Here is an 18,962-nt window from a genome sequence, read left to right as displayed (position 1 = left end):
TATATAAATAAATTGTGCCATACAGATCTGAAGGAAGCAATCAGATGAAAGACACTGTGGAGAGGACATCTAAATCATGATGAGAGCCATTCAATAAAATTTAAATTTTTTATTTTGAAACCAGACAGTACAAATACATGTAAAAATAAAAACACTTGATATTACCATGATTAATAAAGACACACCAATGAATAAAACCATGCTTAAATCAATCAACTAAAAAAGTACGGTTAACAATCATGCTTCTTGAGTTCACTTGATGCTGAAAAGTGCTTGAAGTTGAAAAAAGACAAGAATTATATTTAAGTATGATATACTACACTAAAACGTATATGCGCCCACCACTTATCAGTAACTTCTTTACAGTACCGTCTCCTCCCAGATCAGCTGATATTGTCAATAAGTGTTGTGGAGAAAACTGTTCCTGAGCAGACTCTTTGGTATTACTTAAGCTTAAATATGCAATGGAAATAAATCCAACATAACACTTATATATTTGAGCAATGTTGACCAAAATCTGTCTATTTACGTCTATATATTTGCAACTAAAAATGCAAACAACACAGTGCTGTTTGTCCCCCAGGTAAAACAGTAAAACAGACGTTTGCCAAAGTGAGGAGCTTGAGTACAGTCTAATGATGTTCCAGGTAGAAAGATGCCATGCCAAGAGATACCATCAACACAGAGAGCTCCTTCAATTGCATTAGCTAAAGGCACTGATATCTTGATGGAAATAACTTCATTTTGGCCACTACCAGGCACAGTAAATACAATTGCTAGCTGTTAGCGCAGCTGTGCAAGCCTGGTAACTGATGGAAAGTGACTCCGACACCGCTGTGAATGGTGCTGGTGGCTGCGCCTGTGCGCTCTCAAGTACGTTATCATCTCCTCTGTGCATATTAATAAAGCACCTTACAGTTACACCATCTAAACAGACCGTAAATCAGCGCCCACTAAACCCGTAGAGGCAGTAACATGCTCGGCCCTCGTCGTAACTAGAGGCCGCTGGTTTTTAACCGCCACAATTAACACATTAAACACTTCAATCCTGAACTGACGTGACACAATCTGCGTGCATAATGATAAATGAATGGCTGGTGTAAAGTGTGGGCCAGCCCTAGACATTCAAAACAAGAGAAAGTTAATCAGGCTAATTGTCTGACACCATCTTCATTAACATATTATTGCCACTGAGGATGGGCTAATCGGGAAACTGGCTTATAAATGCTTTCTAAGAGACATTCACAACTTGTGTTTTTGGTGCAATATGACAAAACACAAACACTGCATAGTACAAGTAAAGCCCTCTGTATAAATGTGTTTAGATGTGAGCTAATTAAAAATCTTGCTTTTTTGTACCTGCACACTTGTAATAAAGAATGCTGTGATGGCTATCCTCTTTTATTGACTAATGCACACTCTACTATATGCTGAGAGTAATGCTGTGAATGGTGTTGGCTGGGATTTTGGCATCTGCTTCCTCCCCGCTGATCCTGAACATCACAAAGGTGTTGGAAGGGAGGGTGGTGGTGGCGTTCAGGGATTTACCAAGCCAGCCAAGAGACCCACGCTTGAACATTTTAACTGTTACCTGCAGAGTGGGAGAGAGAGAGGGAGAGGGAGAGAGACTTAAAAATAAAATAAGGATACTAAAAGGAAGCTATAGAGTGTCAGTCTTTTCAAATGGTTAACATTGAAGGTGCTGTTCTTTGAAATGCAGAGTTTTTCCTGCGGTCTTGGCCCTGACTGAGACCTCCTGACCTATGGCTAGAGCTAAGCAGACACTTACGACTTTCACCTTTGACCTCTGCATACACAAGCTGTTGGTTAGTCTGTGGGCTATTAGTTTAAGAACATGTACTTATTCTAGCTTGTTGGTAGTGGGACTGGGTTTATTAATGGATAAAATGAAAAATTCAGGCAAATTTGAGGTCCATTTTCAAACAAGTATAAAATGGAAAATGTTTAAGTTAGTGGCTAGGCATCCACTACAAAAAACATTCACCATTAAAACAACATTTAGACTGGAATCCATCCTAGAAGCTTACAGTTAGCATCGTTTTAAATCAGCAATTTACCAAATCTCAATGAATGACTACCAGTTAATCTGCAAAATATCAACTGTCGAAGAATAGAAATTTAGAAAGAGCCCAAAACTAAAATTACTCAAGGGATTGGAAAACACTGTTATCAGCTTATTTTTTTTGGCGATACCATGTTTGCCTAGAATTGAAAGATAATACTGGTGAGCAGATCCTCTTTAGCAACCAATTAGCCATCCACTTGGCTAAAGAATGGGCAGTAATATTAATATAGCCTTAAAAAAAAAGAAAAAAGTCAAATTATTAATAACCCAGCAAAAACATCTTCTTTGGAACAGTGACGCAAAGGGAAGTCTGAAACAGAATAAATATTAAATTAACCTTTATCGCTGGGAGCTTTTTTAATTCCCCTCCACATATTGAATGGAGTCATACCTCTTGATTTTATGTAGGTTGTAGGGCATAATACGCTTTAACACGACATCAAAAATGCCTGTTATGTTTGAGCCTGACAATGGGAGCCTTAACTAGATTTAGACATGCAGGTAATTGAACCACATCCATTTCAAAAAGAATGCCTTGCTGCATCTCTTGTTTGGCTGAATTTACAGGGGACAAGAGAACATTACAGTGCCTTTTCACAGTTCCATTTTCTTTCACTTTAGCATTAGGCAATTTTTCAATTATTACTTTTTCTCCATGTTCTTTCATCCCCGGCTCTCCATAATGTCTGGGCCTTTTAGTTAATGGTAGCGACAGTCAGAGCCCAGTGTATCGGCCCTTGTCCATTTTGCAGGTCATTGTGCGAGCCCAATAGGCCTTTTATTACGCCGACATCAAAAGGCAGATAAGCATTAGAGGTGGGGAAAATACCCTGCACTAGATATGTTCCCTCTTTCCTTTGTCTGCCATTGAAAGTGATCATTTTAATAGTGAAGAGGTTGGTGAGCTTTGGGGCTGATGGGAAGTGCGAACCCCCCTGACAGCCTACGAATATGAGCAAGTCGATAACACAACACGAGCGCACGGCACAGCACACCCTCAACACCTGCACACTCTTGCCGCTAACCTAATTATCAGCAACAAAAGGCCACCGCGATTTCAGACACACATCTTTCCACCATTTACTTACTTATTACTGTGCATTAACACAGGGAGGAAAGAGAGGGAAACAATTGTGTCTCATATAGCAGCCTTGGCCAAATGCCACATTGCTTGTATTACAATAGAATCAGACACTCCAGAGTGAGTGAGTGAGTGAGTATCTATTAATTTGGGAAGCATGAAAAAATTGCTTCATGACAGCTGGTGGCAGAGAGGCGCATATACCCACACAAAGACATCAGAGAGGAATTATTCTAAAACATCATAGTCAAATGTAATAGTTGGTAATCAGTAATTATTATACAATTCAATGGAACCAACTTTCAGCTTTTCGGTGCTGCACAGGAACAGACACAATAGACAGGGATAGAAATAGAAAATTAAACAATCTCTATCAAAACCACACAATCCTCTAAATGTTATTTTTAGGACAGAAAATGTTATAAAAAAATCTAAATTTTGATCCAGATCTGCATCTAAACATTCACTGTAATAGACTATCATGCTGACTGGCTGCTCACATGCCATAGTTTCAGTGGAGAAAACCTAAATCCTGTCTGAGACTTTTACATTTTTGTACGGCGATGAATTGCGCAAAACTTTGTTTAGTAGCCATTCAAATTTATTTTATTTTGGTAGCATAATGCGAAGGGCAAAATGCAATCAAATTTTGCAGTCGATGTGAGATCTTATTTGGTTACACTTGCACCACGCACTTCCAGCTTTATGGGTTACAGTTTGTTCAAATGTGTAATTGTAATGACTTTATAGCTTCATACAACAATCTGGATACTAGAAACTGGAGGGCAAAAAAATAAATTACAATTTTCTTTTAAATAAAAATTTCTGTGAATGTACCAATGAACCTATAGGAGTAGTCGTGATAAATAATCCAAGATAGGCCTAATCCACCAACAGATTTGCCCTGAAACGTGAAATACAGTAAAAATTGAATTAGCTGCTATGGCCTTACAGAGTTGGAACCAAAACCTGAAATCAAAAGAACCAACACCTGTTTGATGAACTGCTACATTGAGCACATTTTGGCACACTGGAAGGAAGTATGCAGCCATGTCTGGCATCAAATCAAAGAGGGGAGTTCTGTGTGGTCTAGACGGCGTGCCTGCCAGGTGTTGTGAGGTGTGTCAGGTACAGGAACTGTCACAATTGAGGCAAGTGTCTGAGGGTTAAGACGATACTGTATCCAAATTAAAGTTTGAACTACAAAGTGTAAAGTAGCTGCTGACTGCTGCCATTAAAAACTATTTCATTCCCAGTGCGATATGCATCCCAAACGTAAAATGAATCAAGCCAAGATGAACAGATTAATAGTTACTAAATAATGTCTCGCTTTTGACTGTGAATCATATATGTGTGTATCATTTACATTTCAAGCACACACACAGGCATGAATGAATGTGAATGTTGGTGTGTGTGCGGCGCTACACTTCATGGCGAAGACAGGACCCTTGGGGCTAAGGTTGGGTGTCACACAAAGGGCTGAGAGCTCACCTAACGTGGTGTCTTCCCCTGATCCGCCTCTCACTTTCTGTGTCGTGTGAATGACATCACTCCTCACATTTCAGCCAGACAAACTCCCTCCTCTTATTTACCGTCTGCTCAAAGTCATAAATCCTGCCTCTGGTTCACTGTTCACCTTTTACCCTCTTAAACTCAATACAGCTCGTTCTCCACTCAAAATAATCTTCTTACACATAGCTGAGATTGATCTGACTGGTTTACTTCTTTTCTACCTTAAAGCTATAGTGCGTAACTTTTTCATATGAATGAATAACGGTTACATTCAAGCCATCACCAAATGAGTTGACACAAAGTTGATGAAGCCTATCAGTTCAGCAAAACTCTCTCTGTATTTCCCAGTAATACGACAGTGTTTACAAACTGGTGTCGCCCACTGACACTGGTGCAGGAGCTATAGGAAAAAAAAAACAAGAAACGCCCAAAACATTTTTTTTACAGTTGTTGATTCTACTGCTAAGAAAGAAACCTGGATTTACAGCAGAAGCTATCAAATCCATGCGCAATCAACATGTAGGATTACCTCATGTAGATGTGCCGACAGTGTTGTTGTATTTTTGCTCAAAATTACTCATGGGGAAAGCAGAAGTTTCTCACTGTAGATTTAAGGGATGTTTATGGCACAGATTCTCAGCCAGTTTGTAAAATCCAAAATGGAAAAAAACTAAGATTATTTGTGGTTAAAGGTTTGACAGGTCTGACAAATGAGAATAATGTGAGGGGACATAGTAATTAGGTAGGGGACGTGTCACCACCTGCGTGTATTGCCATTCGCAAAGTTCAGATTTTCCCCCCAGATAAAGTCAAATAATCCCAGTGGGGTATCAATCAGTGGGGACTGTTACCTGGAGCCATGGGGGTGCAGTGTTTCAGGTGAACTCTGAGTGAGCGTAACGCCACACCGGCTTCAGACGGCGGGCTCTTTGTTCCTGGCCGTGTCTCACCAGACACAGATGGGAAGGAACACAGAGTCACACACCTCTGGCACAGCAAACAGCTTTGTCGACGAGCCAAAATGTGATGGAAAAGGACCAAAAAGGGGGTTTCGCTGTCATATCACGCTGGATTTCTACAAGGCAATTAGGTAAACACCGTGTGGTTTGGCTCATTGGGTGAATACATTTGACAAACCTGCTGAGTAGAAGGTGTGATTTGCTGGATTAAGTAAGTGGATGAAGTTGGATTTGTCCAAATTGCCGATGCAATTCAAGACAGATTGTTTTTTCTTTCTATGATTATGATTAGATTGGGTTACCACAGATGTTCATATTCATTAAATAAATATGCATCAGTATGAACTGCTATCCTTATTCTCAAACAAAGCAAAAACATTCAGCGGACCTATGTTTTATGCAATTTCCCAACATTCTAAATGTGTTTACTTTGCTTAGCCGCACCAGTTCTGAGCACACATTTCACTCAACAGAAGTACTGATTGTTGCCATCCTCAAGAATTCAAACTAACAGGTATTAAGTTTACAAAGAAAGATTAGTTTGAGAATCTGGAACAAGTGAATACCATATTTTCCGCACTATAAGCCGCACTGGACTATAAGCCGCAGGTGTTATAATGTTTAATTACCATATGTAAGAATTCGTGCACAGAGGGGATTGTCGGGAAAGAGATGGCTGCTTGAGGAAGCTCCCATTTATTAACATTTCAACAAACAAGTTGCATATTTGCATAACGTATTCAAGTGTTACCATTTAGTGCAATAGATACTAGGGATGGGCACGAGTGTTTTCACTACTCGTGTGATCGCTTGCATTCCTCAAGGATCAATCGATTCCTCGTTAAACTTTTTTCTATTTTTAGAACGCAACGCATCTGTCTGCAGAACAACGGTTCACCGCAATAAAGCACTCAATGCTTATTGTCAAACAGTCACCATATGATATTAAGGATTTATTCCCACAAGTTTAAAACACATTTTCCTCACTGAAAGTAATTAAATAGACAGGCCACAATTTAATCCGATCGAGTAGGTCTGCGTTGGGGAGAAAAAAAGCATGGTCTGTAGTTGTAACAAAAAAATAGCCTAAGTCACCATTTAAAATAAGAAGGGCAGCAAATAATATAAAATGATTGTCCAACAATTTAAATACATATAAATAACTCACCAAAGCAGATAGTTGTATATCCAACCGCGTAATGCTCACTCCGTGTCCGTGAATAGCCTAATTACCGCGACTAATTCCTCATTAACGGAACGTTACACCGGTCGGTTTTTGAATCTCATCCCCATATTCCCTATTGAAGGCTTCTTAACTGTTGTTGGCTCGGAGCGGATGTGCCTGAAGTAAGCCTTGCTTCTTCTTTACTTTTCTTTCCAAGCGGAGAGCACCTTGCATGCTCACCTGGAGTCTAGGCTACTCATTACTAACTGAGAGTAACAGGTGTCATCTCCCCTTTTTATAAACGTAATTTTATCATCTGCTTTGAAATAATTGGACAGTTATATTCCTGACAATGTTCTGGAGAAAGGAGAGACCGTGTTCAGCTCCGCGGTGCTGTGGAGAACACAGGCTGCGCTGCGGTGGCAGTTATTTGCAGTTGCTTTTTGACACAACGCTCAGTTTATTGCACTTGCATCAAAATATTTAATTTTGTTAAACTTTATTTTATCTGTTTTGTGCCGTTTTGTACACGTATAACATTTTAAAATAGGGGCGGCCCGCCGGCCGGCCGGCCTAAAGGCTACAAGCACTAAAAAAAAAAAAAAAAATTATTTTCCTCATCCACCAATCGAGTTCATTTGAAACGAGGAGTACTCGAGTACTCGATTACTAACGCCCATCCCTAGTAGCTACAGAACATATACTGTGCTGTGTAATAACAGGGTCGAAAAATTGGGAAAAAGTCGCGGCTTATAGTCCGAAAAGTACGGTACTGTATATACACATTTCTACTTGATAAAACACTTAACTGATTAATTGGTACTAATGAATTCTTCACTTCAGTGCAAGAGAGTAAACGACCCTAACATCACCGTCTACGTCACTAACAACATGTGTCTTTAAGTCTTAAACTCATAAGATGGCAGGCTACACTATGAATAACTACATCTCTGCTTCATAAACCAACCTACCTCGGCTAACAGGAAGCCATTAGACTCTCGGCAATAACCATTTACATCCATTCACCCAGCTCGGGACTTTATTTCCATCCGCATAAGTGCATTTTCTGCGAGAGCTTTAAAAAATATGAATCCCCCTCCTTTTTTTCCTCAATGGGTCTGGTCGTCTGGCCGACTTGAGAGGACACAATCTATGACTGATTTAATTTGCTCTTTACAAACATCTCTAACAGCATTACCCCCAGAGCATACACTGACTGCCCCCATCTGACTCCATTAACCCCCAAATCAGGTTTAAAGACCATATTGATGCCGTCCGTTATTAAGGGTGATTATCAAAACAACAGACAATGGGCCAAAGTGTCTGTTAACTAGTTTATCCGTAATTTCACATAACTGTAACAGATGGCAGGGCTGTCAATTAAATACTGTATCTGCTGCACACCGCGGCCACACACACACACACACACACACACACACACACACACACACACACTGTCTGGATATGCAGCATAATAGCCTTCACATTAAAAGAACGATAGTCTGCTCACAGGTGGTCAGAGAAAACGGACTGTGCACACAAAACAAACTACGATATTGAATGTCAAAACATATCCATTTTGAGAAAACGGAGAGAACTCGGCAATTACAAGTTGGTGTTTTTTAGCAGTAACAAAGAAATATATATATATAAAAGAAAAAGAGAAAATCAAAGATAAAATGTTCTACTGCTGCCGTTCAGTCCACTTCACCACTTTTATTCTCCTCAATTAACAATAATGGCTTTTGAAACAGTAATTAAGTGTCTCTGCTCCACTCGGTCTCTTCATTATTCATGAATCCCTATTGATCATATCTTACCAGCGATGCCATGGGGATCACTGTAATATCCTGAATCCCAAAAATACAAATAGCTGAGCTTACAGAGATAAAATTAAAATCTTGGCCAGTTACCAAAGAAAAGCTTCTGTTAAGATACCAAATCCGGCATTTGATGCTAAATTGGATGATGTCAGAGAATCATTAAAATATCCCAGTGCAAAAGTCTGGGCAATAATTCAATATCGTTTATTGAGTTTCAGTTGGGGCCGTATTCCTAAGACATGATCACATCATTACGGCTGCTACTAACGATTATTTTTTATTATTGATTTATCTACCCATCTCTTTCCTTAACTGTTTTTTTGTTATTGCAAAAAATAGTAAAAATGTACAACTACAGTTTCCCAGAGCCCTAATTTAAATTTCTCGAATTGCTCACTCAAATTCAGTTCACTGGAAAAAAAAGAAAAGCATGTATCCTCACATTTGACTAGATTGACCATTGGATACTATTTTTATTTTTTGTTTATCAACAAACTATCTCTCTCTCTCTCTCTCTCTCTATATATATATATATATATATATATATATATATATATATATATATATATATAGAGAGAGATAGTTTGTATATATATATATATATATATATATATATGCGTTATCATTTTACTAAATTCTGTCATGAAAATGTATTTATTCCAAACTAAAACTATGTAAGTTTTTTTGTTTTATGCCTTCGATCAGTTTCGAAGATGTACAGCATCAGAATTGAACACTACACTATAATTAATGTGATTATTTTAATTTGATATTTTTCATACAATTGCACTGATGAAAATATATATTGTAAATACAATGATATAAGCTAGCCTACTTTCTTTGAGGATTTGGAAGTTGAAGTATTGATGTATATAACAGTGTTTCTTTGTGTCTTACACAACCACTGCTCATTCCACATTCAAAGAAATGATTTTGTAATGAATATTAATGGCTTGGAGCTTCTTTTGAAACATGTATTCAAATTTACTGAAACTCAATATCCACCTGTGTTAAGTAGGAATGTGTAAAACATGAACTCTGCTGGTTGATGTTTAACTAAATTAACAAAAGAGCGCTTGAAGAGCCCTTTAAAATGACTGGTAACTGCATGCTGGGTGACAAATTTTCGAGGAAACACATTATGTCATCTTCAAACTGACAGATGTGGGATCTCTCCACGGGACTCTTCACAGTGGCTCGGCGCTCGAGTGAAAAAATAGATTTTTACCAAGTTTAATCACGCGCTATTACAAGGCAGCCTTTATCATTGCCTTCCACTGTATAAGTGCTGGTGTCTTCGCTAGTTCATTACAGACACTTGTGATTCTGCAGCACCCTTCTCATGTATAATTGCAATGGTTAGCTTTCCTCTGTGGGCTTCCTACACACACTCTGGGGCAAATTATTTCCAATTCCAGTTTCCTTTCGAGAGCTATGCTGCAATTACAGAAATATGATCATCCTGGTCATTTTCCTACAATTTTTCCTTTTTGTTTGAAAAATGCTGCACAACTAATAGATCTTCCTCAGAAAAGTTTTCTTTGAAACTTTTTATTATTACAGATATACTGTAATCCTTCCACCACATTAAGTCAGGTACTCGATGATCCTGATAAACATTGAACACTTTGGGACTGACAATCTGATAAATTGCACTCAGAATGGTGAAACAACCATTTGTATACTGTAGATCCCAGTCAGATGCAAATATATACCTGTTTTGACCATAGATAGTATAATAAGGTTTTGACTAAAAAACCATCCATTCACACCACCATGTTCCTATAGAATGTTATGTTTATAAAATAATAGGATTCTGACATGTTATTCATTGTACATAATTAATAGTAATGGGTACTACATATATTTTTTTTCTCTACATAAAAAAAGACCAAAAGGCCACAGTGGCTGCCAATATTATCTATTTAGGCAGCAGAATTTGCAGGCTTTGTAAATGGCCAGCTCCTGGCCTTTTGTGTGCCGCCATTCATTATCAACACAAAGCGGTTGATGTCTCCCCTCTCTGTCTTTTCTGTGCTAAGCACCAGGCGCACCAGCCTGTCCATTACGGGCCTGTGACGCGTGCAGCCTAGGAGATGGCCAAACGGAGAGGAATGTCAGCATGGAGTTCAATTAACAAGCTACATCTGTGTGGAATCTGTAGCCAGTCAAGAGAGACATGATGTATCTCTGGTAACCGAGGCCTGACTATTTGTTAGCTTTAGATTTTGTAGGTGAATTTGCAGCTTTTTCGCCTGGTGGCTTTGCTTCTATTAATCAGCTGACGGGCTGCTGTAGTCAAGTTACGGTCGAAGGAACTCAATTGTTGTTTCTCAGCTATGCAATTAGTAGACACTCTATATGCTGACCGCGAGTTGGGAGACTTCTCTTCAACACAGGGGCTCCATTTCTGCTCCTCCTGAATGAACTGGTCATATACTGGTTATAAATTATATAAACTGGGACAAGGACCTCATGAGACAGTCAAATTTAAGGATAGGAGACGGCATACACAAAATAAGTAGCCTGCACTTGAAATTATGACATGAATAGATCTTTAGCTCATTCTTTGTCTTCCCAACACACACACACACACACACACACACACACACACACACACACACACACACACACACACACACACACACACACACACACACACACACACACACACACACACACACACACACACACACACACACACACACACACACACACACACACACACACACACACACACACACACAGTAATTACCCCTCAATCCATACAAATTGAATGAAGCCAGAACCGTGGTCTAAGAATATAGACCATAATTAATAAATTACAGCCACTCTACTCAATCATTCTCCACTTTGGGGACATGTAGACATCCCATTCTCCACAGGATAATTGACTGAGCCCCACATAAAAACACACCTAGTGCTTCCACGCTGCCTCTGTGGATGCATCTGGTGCCACTTCTTAAAACCAAAACAGACGCCTTAAGTCAAACCATGGGTCATATCGCAGATCTACTAGCCTGCGTGTTTACAAGTAACACATCAAAAGCATGCATTATTTCTGGGCCCTGAAAATACGCCTTGGGGGGCTATCAAGTTTCTTAGCCATCCCCCAAGCTTTCCCCTCACAGCTGCTGCACACAAGCTGGAGACAGAGACACAGTGGTTGACACACATTCATGTCCAAATTACTATATAATTTTTCTTCTTTTTTTTAACTTAAGTTTATTGCACAAATCAAATCAAAACATGTATTTTACCTGGTGGTTAATGCAGCAGAACACTTGGAATCTGATAATGGGAAATAAATATATAAAGGTCTGCCACCAGTCTATTGTTTGTGAACATACCCAGTGAGACACATTGTTTCGTGACATATAATGTAGGGGAGCAGGTTCGCCTCACACTGACTCCATTTACAAATATTTTGTTGAAAATAATATATTTTGTTGCCGCCGTGTGTGTCCCTTTGGGCTAGAAAAGGGCCCACTGGAGACTGTCTAATGATTGTTGGGTCATGTATCAAATACACAGCAGCTGGAGGCGAGAGGGGAGAGTACATACAGTCTGGATGTTGGGGGGCAACTAAAGCCTGAGTGGAGTCTGTAAGGAAATCCCAGAGTGTTTGGGTGCTGAGGGTGGGTGTGAAATCTGTAATGGACTCTGACCAGGGGTTGTACTCACTGGACCTTAACACTCTGACCTTAAGTCAGTTTAACATCTACTTCTTTCAACAAATTACTTTAACAAGCATCAATAAAAAAAGCTAAATAATTATTTGAATAATTTAGAGTAAAAATGTCACCCAAAACAACAATAATATTGTATGAATATCAGTATCACTCGGATTATAACCTTTAGCTTTTCATTGGGCCAGTGACATTGAAGATTTCCTTTCATGGCACTTAGAGAAACAACTTTAGTAACTTATAATTCAAACCGATTTATTACCTTGAAATAAAATTATCAATAATGATGATCTGAATAAGCTCAAATGATGCTCTTTAGACTTGCATTTGCCTGAATTCAAACAAGTGAGCCAAAGAGTACCTTGGTGGCAGGAAGAAAAAAAAACAATAAAAAAACAGTACATGCAGTAATGAACACTTAATGGGTTCATGGAAAAATTTGAAAGAGCAGAGCAGGGTTTAAAAAAAAAAACCCTGTTGGGCTTTTTTTAGATTGTAAACAGTTTTTTGGGGGGGGAAAAGGACCAATAGAAGTGTAATTGCTTACTTGTAAATAAATAAGAACATGTCTTGTTTATTTTGACTTAGGAGCATAAATACAACTGATACATAGAAATCTTATTTAATTAATTGAATATCAAAATTGTATTGTAATCACCGTATCTGATTTGTGTAAAGTAATATCCGCACATTTTAATACTTGGAAATTACTGTAGAATTGCTGTCATGCTCTGCAGTCTTCAGTCTTAATCTATGTACTAGAATAAGAAGGGAACATAGATAGTATAATAAAGGAAGGGAACCACCAAACACTAAGTGAAAGAGTTCTAAAGTACTACTGCCACCTGCTGGTCTTATACCTCAGCTTCAGCCCTTCATATATGGTACACTCAGTACCTGTGGTCCTTGTGGCTTATCAGAGCCTGTGTAGTGGACTGACCTGAGGAGCGTGTCCCAGCAAAGCCCACAGTGAATCAGCTGACAGGGTCTTGACTCTGGAGAACTCCAGCGTGTCGGTCTCCTGGCGGTTGAGAGCGATGTACTGGCAGCCCTGAAAGTCTCCTTTCAGCTGCTCGCCACAGTGCAACCGCATCAGATCCCACGTTCCCACCCTCCTCAGGACCTCCCGCACTGACTCCATCTGCCTGTACGAAAGATGGCCTGCAAGACAAGAGACAAGTAAAAAACAAGCATTCCTGTCAGAAAGCCTGTCTTGTTCAAATCATGTTTTTTGTTGTTGCTGTGTATTAGAGAAAACAATGAAATTCCTCAAGTCTTAATGTTTGTATTCTAAAAGGTGCACTATGTTTCTTTGGGTTTGTCGGATAAGTGGACATTTTTAAGGTATATTCTCATAACTGAATAAACAAACTTTTTATCGCAGGTATTGTGGATCCTTGGAAAACTGTTTGAAGTTAGAAAGCTACCTTAAAAGTTACCTTTTCACAGTTGGTGTTTACAGGAGCAGACCTGCAGTTTAGTTGAAAATCATATTCTAGCTCTTGTTTGCGTTTGGTTAATTTTTGTTTAGTTTAATTGATGATTGATGATGATAAAATGATTCATTACTTATAATTACATGTAGATGAACGATAAAGTATGCTTTGTAAACTAACTGCAGCAGGCTCTGCAAATGTGAACAAATCTCCTTTCCCTTGAAATTGCATAGCGCACCTTAAACTGATATATTTCAAGGAGCCACTCACCAGACAGCCAGGACGGGGTGAGTGCATCTGATATCCAGGCCACGTAGCCCTCCCTGAAGGATCTGAGGAATTTGTTTATCTGGCTGTGGGTGACCAGCTCCTTCCTCTTACTCAGCTCCTCGTCCAGCTCGCAGTCTGGAGAGAGGAAGATAACCCTGGGGAAGAAGAGGCCCTGGTGCACCGACACTCCGCTCCTCTTCAGGTAGCCGCATAGGTTAGCCGTCTTGGTCTAGAGAGAAAAGCATTTAGGGATGTCACCGCAAGTAATGATTAATCTCTCATGATTGATTAAAATGTGGAATCAGCAATTCTGTAGAAGGCTTGTTTGTCAAAAAATTAGTTGGGTCAAAATCAGTGAATATCTCCTCACAATCAACTACCTGTGTGTGAGCTAAATAAAAATCCAGTGTAAATACACAGCCTAGAATCTGTAAACGGGCATGTCGCTAGCTATGGTGGACCCCCTTTGTTTACATACCCTTAGTTTACATACCCCACAGTATGGACAGGTAATGGATCGTGAGGCGATATTCACTGATTTTGACAAAAAGGGGTTTGTCAACTGACTAAGCTGACTCCACCTTTAATATCTTAGTTTCGGACCAATCATGTAGTTGATAAGATGTCAAGTAAACATTGAGAAGGCCCATAGCTAGGGCTGGGTACTGATCAGTACTGCTTTGGGTACAGACTTCAAGGTTCAGTGTGTAATAATGTGTTATTTGGCATCAGGGGTGAAAGTTCTAGATTCCGATGATCTGTGCCTACCCTTTAAGTTCAGAGAATATACAGAAGCTATGGTGGCCTTCAAGGACAGGAAGCTAGTTGTTAAAGATGACATTTCTGATTTAAATAATAATTTAGCAGATAATGGGATCAAATATTCTAGGCTTAGTTTTTGTCTGCTTGTTCTTAAACAACATTTAACATTTGAGAGGTTTCATTTATTGAGTTAAAGTTAAATGTTTGTTTTGATACCAAAACCCATGGTGATACAGTATCTTCAAAGAGCTTGTTTTGTCCAACCAACTAGCAGTAAAACTCTATTTGCAACTTTGTTCAACAGAGCAAACAATTCATTTTCTATCAATTTCCTGCTGATAGACAGAAGCAAGGCTGAGAGGCTGTTATCATGGAAAATTGGTCAACATGTGCTAACACTCATACAGCCTGCCTAAGTATCTACTTTATAATTTCTAAAAAATAAATTTAAAAAAGGGCCCTTTTAAAAAATATATACAACTTCAACATAGGAACGGATGGTCGAGTTGTGCCTCCTTTCTGTAGATTAATGAAGTTAATACGTCCAATTCAAGCAGAACTATTTAGATAATGCATTGTGTGTTTGCCTGTCAAGCTCCCAGTCCCAGTTCTAATTTGAACATCTATAGAGATGGAAATGGATGACCCCTTACAGGCCCGGCACATAAGGTGACAGCTGTGTTTAGGCACCTGCCTGCTTTCAGCCCCCCCTACGTGAACATAATAATTGGCCTTTCGAATGAAGAGCGAGCTCTTGGGAAGTTTAGGAAGCCCCCGCTCTCTAGTGTTTGAAATTTCCATATAAATGGTTATTGTGACTCAGATTCTCTTAACCCGCCTGGAGTTTGGATAAAAACAATGCACCGGACAATCGATTGGACCTTGAACACAACAACTGTTCCACACAGTTTGACATTTTGGTTTTCATAATGGTAATTTAACATTTCAGCTAAACGTTTTCTCTTTTTTTTTTAATTACCATGATAGCCTTGAGGGGATCTTCATTTTGCTCAATGCAGGTGTTGGTAAAGTTTTGGTCCTCTTCTTTCACTTGCACATGCCACTGTTGGTTGTTAACAGACACTGCGCCTCTCCAGGGTTTTACATCCATGCAGAAGATCCCCTGGCCTTAGTAAACAGAAAAAAATAAAAACCTTTACAACAACATTTACAGACTGAAAACCGTAGTGTTACACCACATATACCGTGTCGCTAATACTTTCTTGAAGGCCTCGATATGATATGGGTAAAATCTTCAATCACAGTATATGCAAATGATAAATTATGATATATGATATTTTCATATGACATTTTCAGAAAATGAATTTGAGCAACTATTTATGGACAACATAACTCGATTGGAATTCAAATTAGACTTTTTAAAAGTGCATGAGGAACATATTCTAGTGATACCTATTGCTGCTTCTTGAATACAAGCCAATCTGCAATGTGAATACGAAGAAATTACGACACAGTAGGAAAAGTACGGTTGTGTAACTAATGAAATTAAAGATGATGGAATTTCATTTAACTTCTTCAGTTTCAGCATCCTGGTATTATGCACGCTAGCTCACTGTCACACTGCCATGGCGTAGTGGCACACTTATAGAACAGAGCCATTGCTTATATTATCAGTGACAACTATGCTTTTCCTACTATGACGACACAAATGATCTGCTGTGAAAAATGAAGGCATGTATTAGAAACGATTAACTGCTCATTTAACATGTAACTTAGCCTTAAAGAGTTCGAAAAAAATTATATTTAAATGATATCTATATGATAAAAACCACTGTCTGGATGATCATGAATTGTATGGGCTGCCTACCACTCTATCAGTATTGTATTGATGTATTGCCTAACTCTATCACAACATTTAAAATGATTCTAGATATCAACCTGTAAGGAAAACGATGTTGATGTCATCTTTGGTGGTTTGACACAGGTCAGGGATACGCAGGTTGCTGTAAACATCTTCCTTTCTCAGCCCAGTCAGTTTCCTACAGTGAAAGTAGATAAAAAAAATAGAATATTAGTATAGTTTGATTTCACAGATGTATTTCTTTCCATTCGACTAAAGCAAGACCAGTATTCACTCCTCTTTTAGCTTTGGTCGACACCAACTCATGAGGGAAATATGTGGCTCTTTAGCTTCTAAATACTCCGATATGTTCAGCAGCTGGTTGCTAACTTTGTTTGTCTGTCATTTGGCTGGGAGTGTAGAACAGGTTTATCAGAGTTCATTCAGGGAAACAAGGTTGATGAGAGCAGAACAGTAAAACTGCTAAGGGGAACTGCAATGTTCTGTGATAATTCTCAGGGATTTACTATAAAAATATTTATGAATGCAGCTGTAAGTTTACAAAATACAAACCTGACACATTGTAAAAAGTCAGGTAGTGTTGGTGTCTGACTTGGGCTCTGGCCTCGAGCACCTTCTGAAGCTTTGGAGCCGAGATGAAACTGGGTAAACAGGCTCCCAAACTGAGGCATTCTAGTCTATCTCAAAAGAAAACACATTTAGCTTAGATCCAACTGACATGGCATTTTGGCTAAGACAACTTAGGCCTAAACAGCAAAAACAATGCAGATGGAGAGAATTGTTTGTCTAGAAACATGCATATACAAACTGAAGTACTGTTCAAATGATGGCAACATTGTGTTTAAACTATAATAAACATGTTTTTGTAGCCAATTCTAACGTTTGTGTACCAGTTAAGCTGAATCTAATGCATTGTTAAGCTGACAACCATTTTTGACCAATAAATGCAATGGGAAACCTTATTTCCATAGCTTGGGCAAAGTTGTTTTGTTTTGAAAAGCCCCCTGAAAGCATGCTAAATGCTACATTGAGGTTTTACAGTTTTGTTGACGACATTTGAACGCTTGAACTTCAACTTTAGGACCCCATGAGGAGAACAAAGAGCAAAAACAGCACCGCACGCGGAGCCCCTGCCCGAACTTGCTCCAAAACAAACAATACATACTGTTGAAGTCTCGCGCCGTTCAAGGAGAGAAGTGGAAAGAAGAGGAAGAATGATGAGGGAATTCAGTCCGACATTTTGACGGTGTTTATGTCGGTGTACGGGGTCTCGCCTACAAATGCTGAGCAAGTAACTCTATCCAACAACGATGTTTCACAATTTTACCAACCCCTCCTTCTCCTCATCATCCTCCTCCCCCTCTCTCTGGCAGCACTTGCAACGTTCCTGGAAGAAGTAAACAACAGACCACGTGCACGGTCCGCAGCATCACATTTCGCCCAGGGAGACGTGACGTCAGAACACGTCACTCGATCCTCCTGTAGAGTTTCCATAGCAATTCACATTCAAGTGAATATAAACAATTGCATTCGAATTTACTCAGATATTAAAATGAGCCTACTGTTAGCCTAGGTCATGAGGTTTGGAGTTTAGTCATGCTGTCGGTTGAAAATATGCAACAAGGTCCATTTAACTGGGCTATATTCTTAGTTCAATGCCAAAAGCAACATATCTGACCACTTTCCTTCATATCTGATACATTCTGTTGGACTAATAAAGGATTGTCTTAGGCCCTATATGCCCCCACAAATGGCTAATGGGACCAAAAGTAGATATTTAGATAGCCTAGTCTGAAATATGGAATAATTCAGAGAGCTAACGAGTTAGGTCGACATTTATTATATTTATAGCCTATGCAATTTATTTATGATAGCCTATATAGCCTAGATATGATTAATTGTATGATAAAGGTCAACATAAAGTTTATTACAATTATTATTCATAGAGATAACTATCACTATATAGAGGTCTATCATTTAGGGTTTGCTGAAAATAACAGGATTTTACATTTCATAGTACTGTGTCAGCCTATAGCCTATGGGCTGACACAGATGAAATTGTAGTTTTGTGGAATTGTGTTTTTTTTTTGTGTAGATAGTCCACAAAGAATTTGCAGGCACATCCAACAGGATCCATGCTGCATGAGCCTACAGAGAGGATATTACAAAAGTGATGAAGAATATTTAATCCAGCAGTAAATACACAGTGAATATCTCAATGTGGTGATAAACAATATCCGGATAGCACAAAATACTATGAAATAACTTAATATCAGGAGCGGATAGCCAAATCAGCTCATATGGGCTCAATGGAAGCCAATAAACAGAGGCACTCTGCCTCTCCTGACCTTCACTTC

General features: G+C 39.0%; 1 protein-coding gene across 2 annotated transcripts; it reads right to left on the bottom strand.

The window, feature by feature from the left end:
• Positions 1–187: 187 nt before the first annotated feature.
• LOC307266824 (uncharacterized protein) lies at positions 188–17,979 on the bottom strand. Of its 2 annotated transcripts, none has more exons than XM_080048934.1 (7): positions 17,771–17,979; positions 17,158–17,286; positions 16,683–16,783; positions 15,763–15,911; positions 14,022–14,250; positions 13,256–13,476; positions 188–1,591 (listed from the first exon to the last, which is right to left on the bottom strand). In XM_080048934.1, exons 2-7 carry the CDS (start codon positions 17,274–17,276, stop codon positions 1,424–1,426), a joined length of 987 nt encoding a protein of 328 aa, XP_079905060.1. In that variant the 5' UTR covers positions 17,277–17,286; positions 17,771–17,979; the 3' UTR covers positions 188–1,423. The 2 variants fall into 2 exon arrangements, with proteins under 2 accessions (XP_079905060.1, XP_079905059.1); XM_080048933.1 differs by having other exon boundaries at positions 17,158–17,282.
• Between the last annotated feature and the right edge of the window lie 983 nt (positions 17,980–18,962).

This window comes from Ammodytes marinus, assembly GCF_949987685.1.
Source record: "Ammodytes marinus genome assembly, chromosome: 20".
In the NCBI taxonomy this organism is placed as follows: domain Eukaryota; kingdom Metazoa; phylum Chordata; class Actinopteri; order Uranoscopiformes; family Ammodytidae; genus Ammodytes; species Ammodytes marinus.
This window is presented reverse-complemented; position numbering and strand designations above follow the sequence as displayed.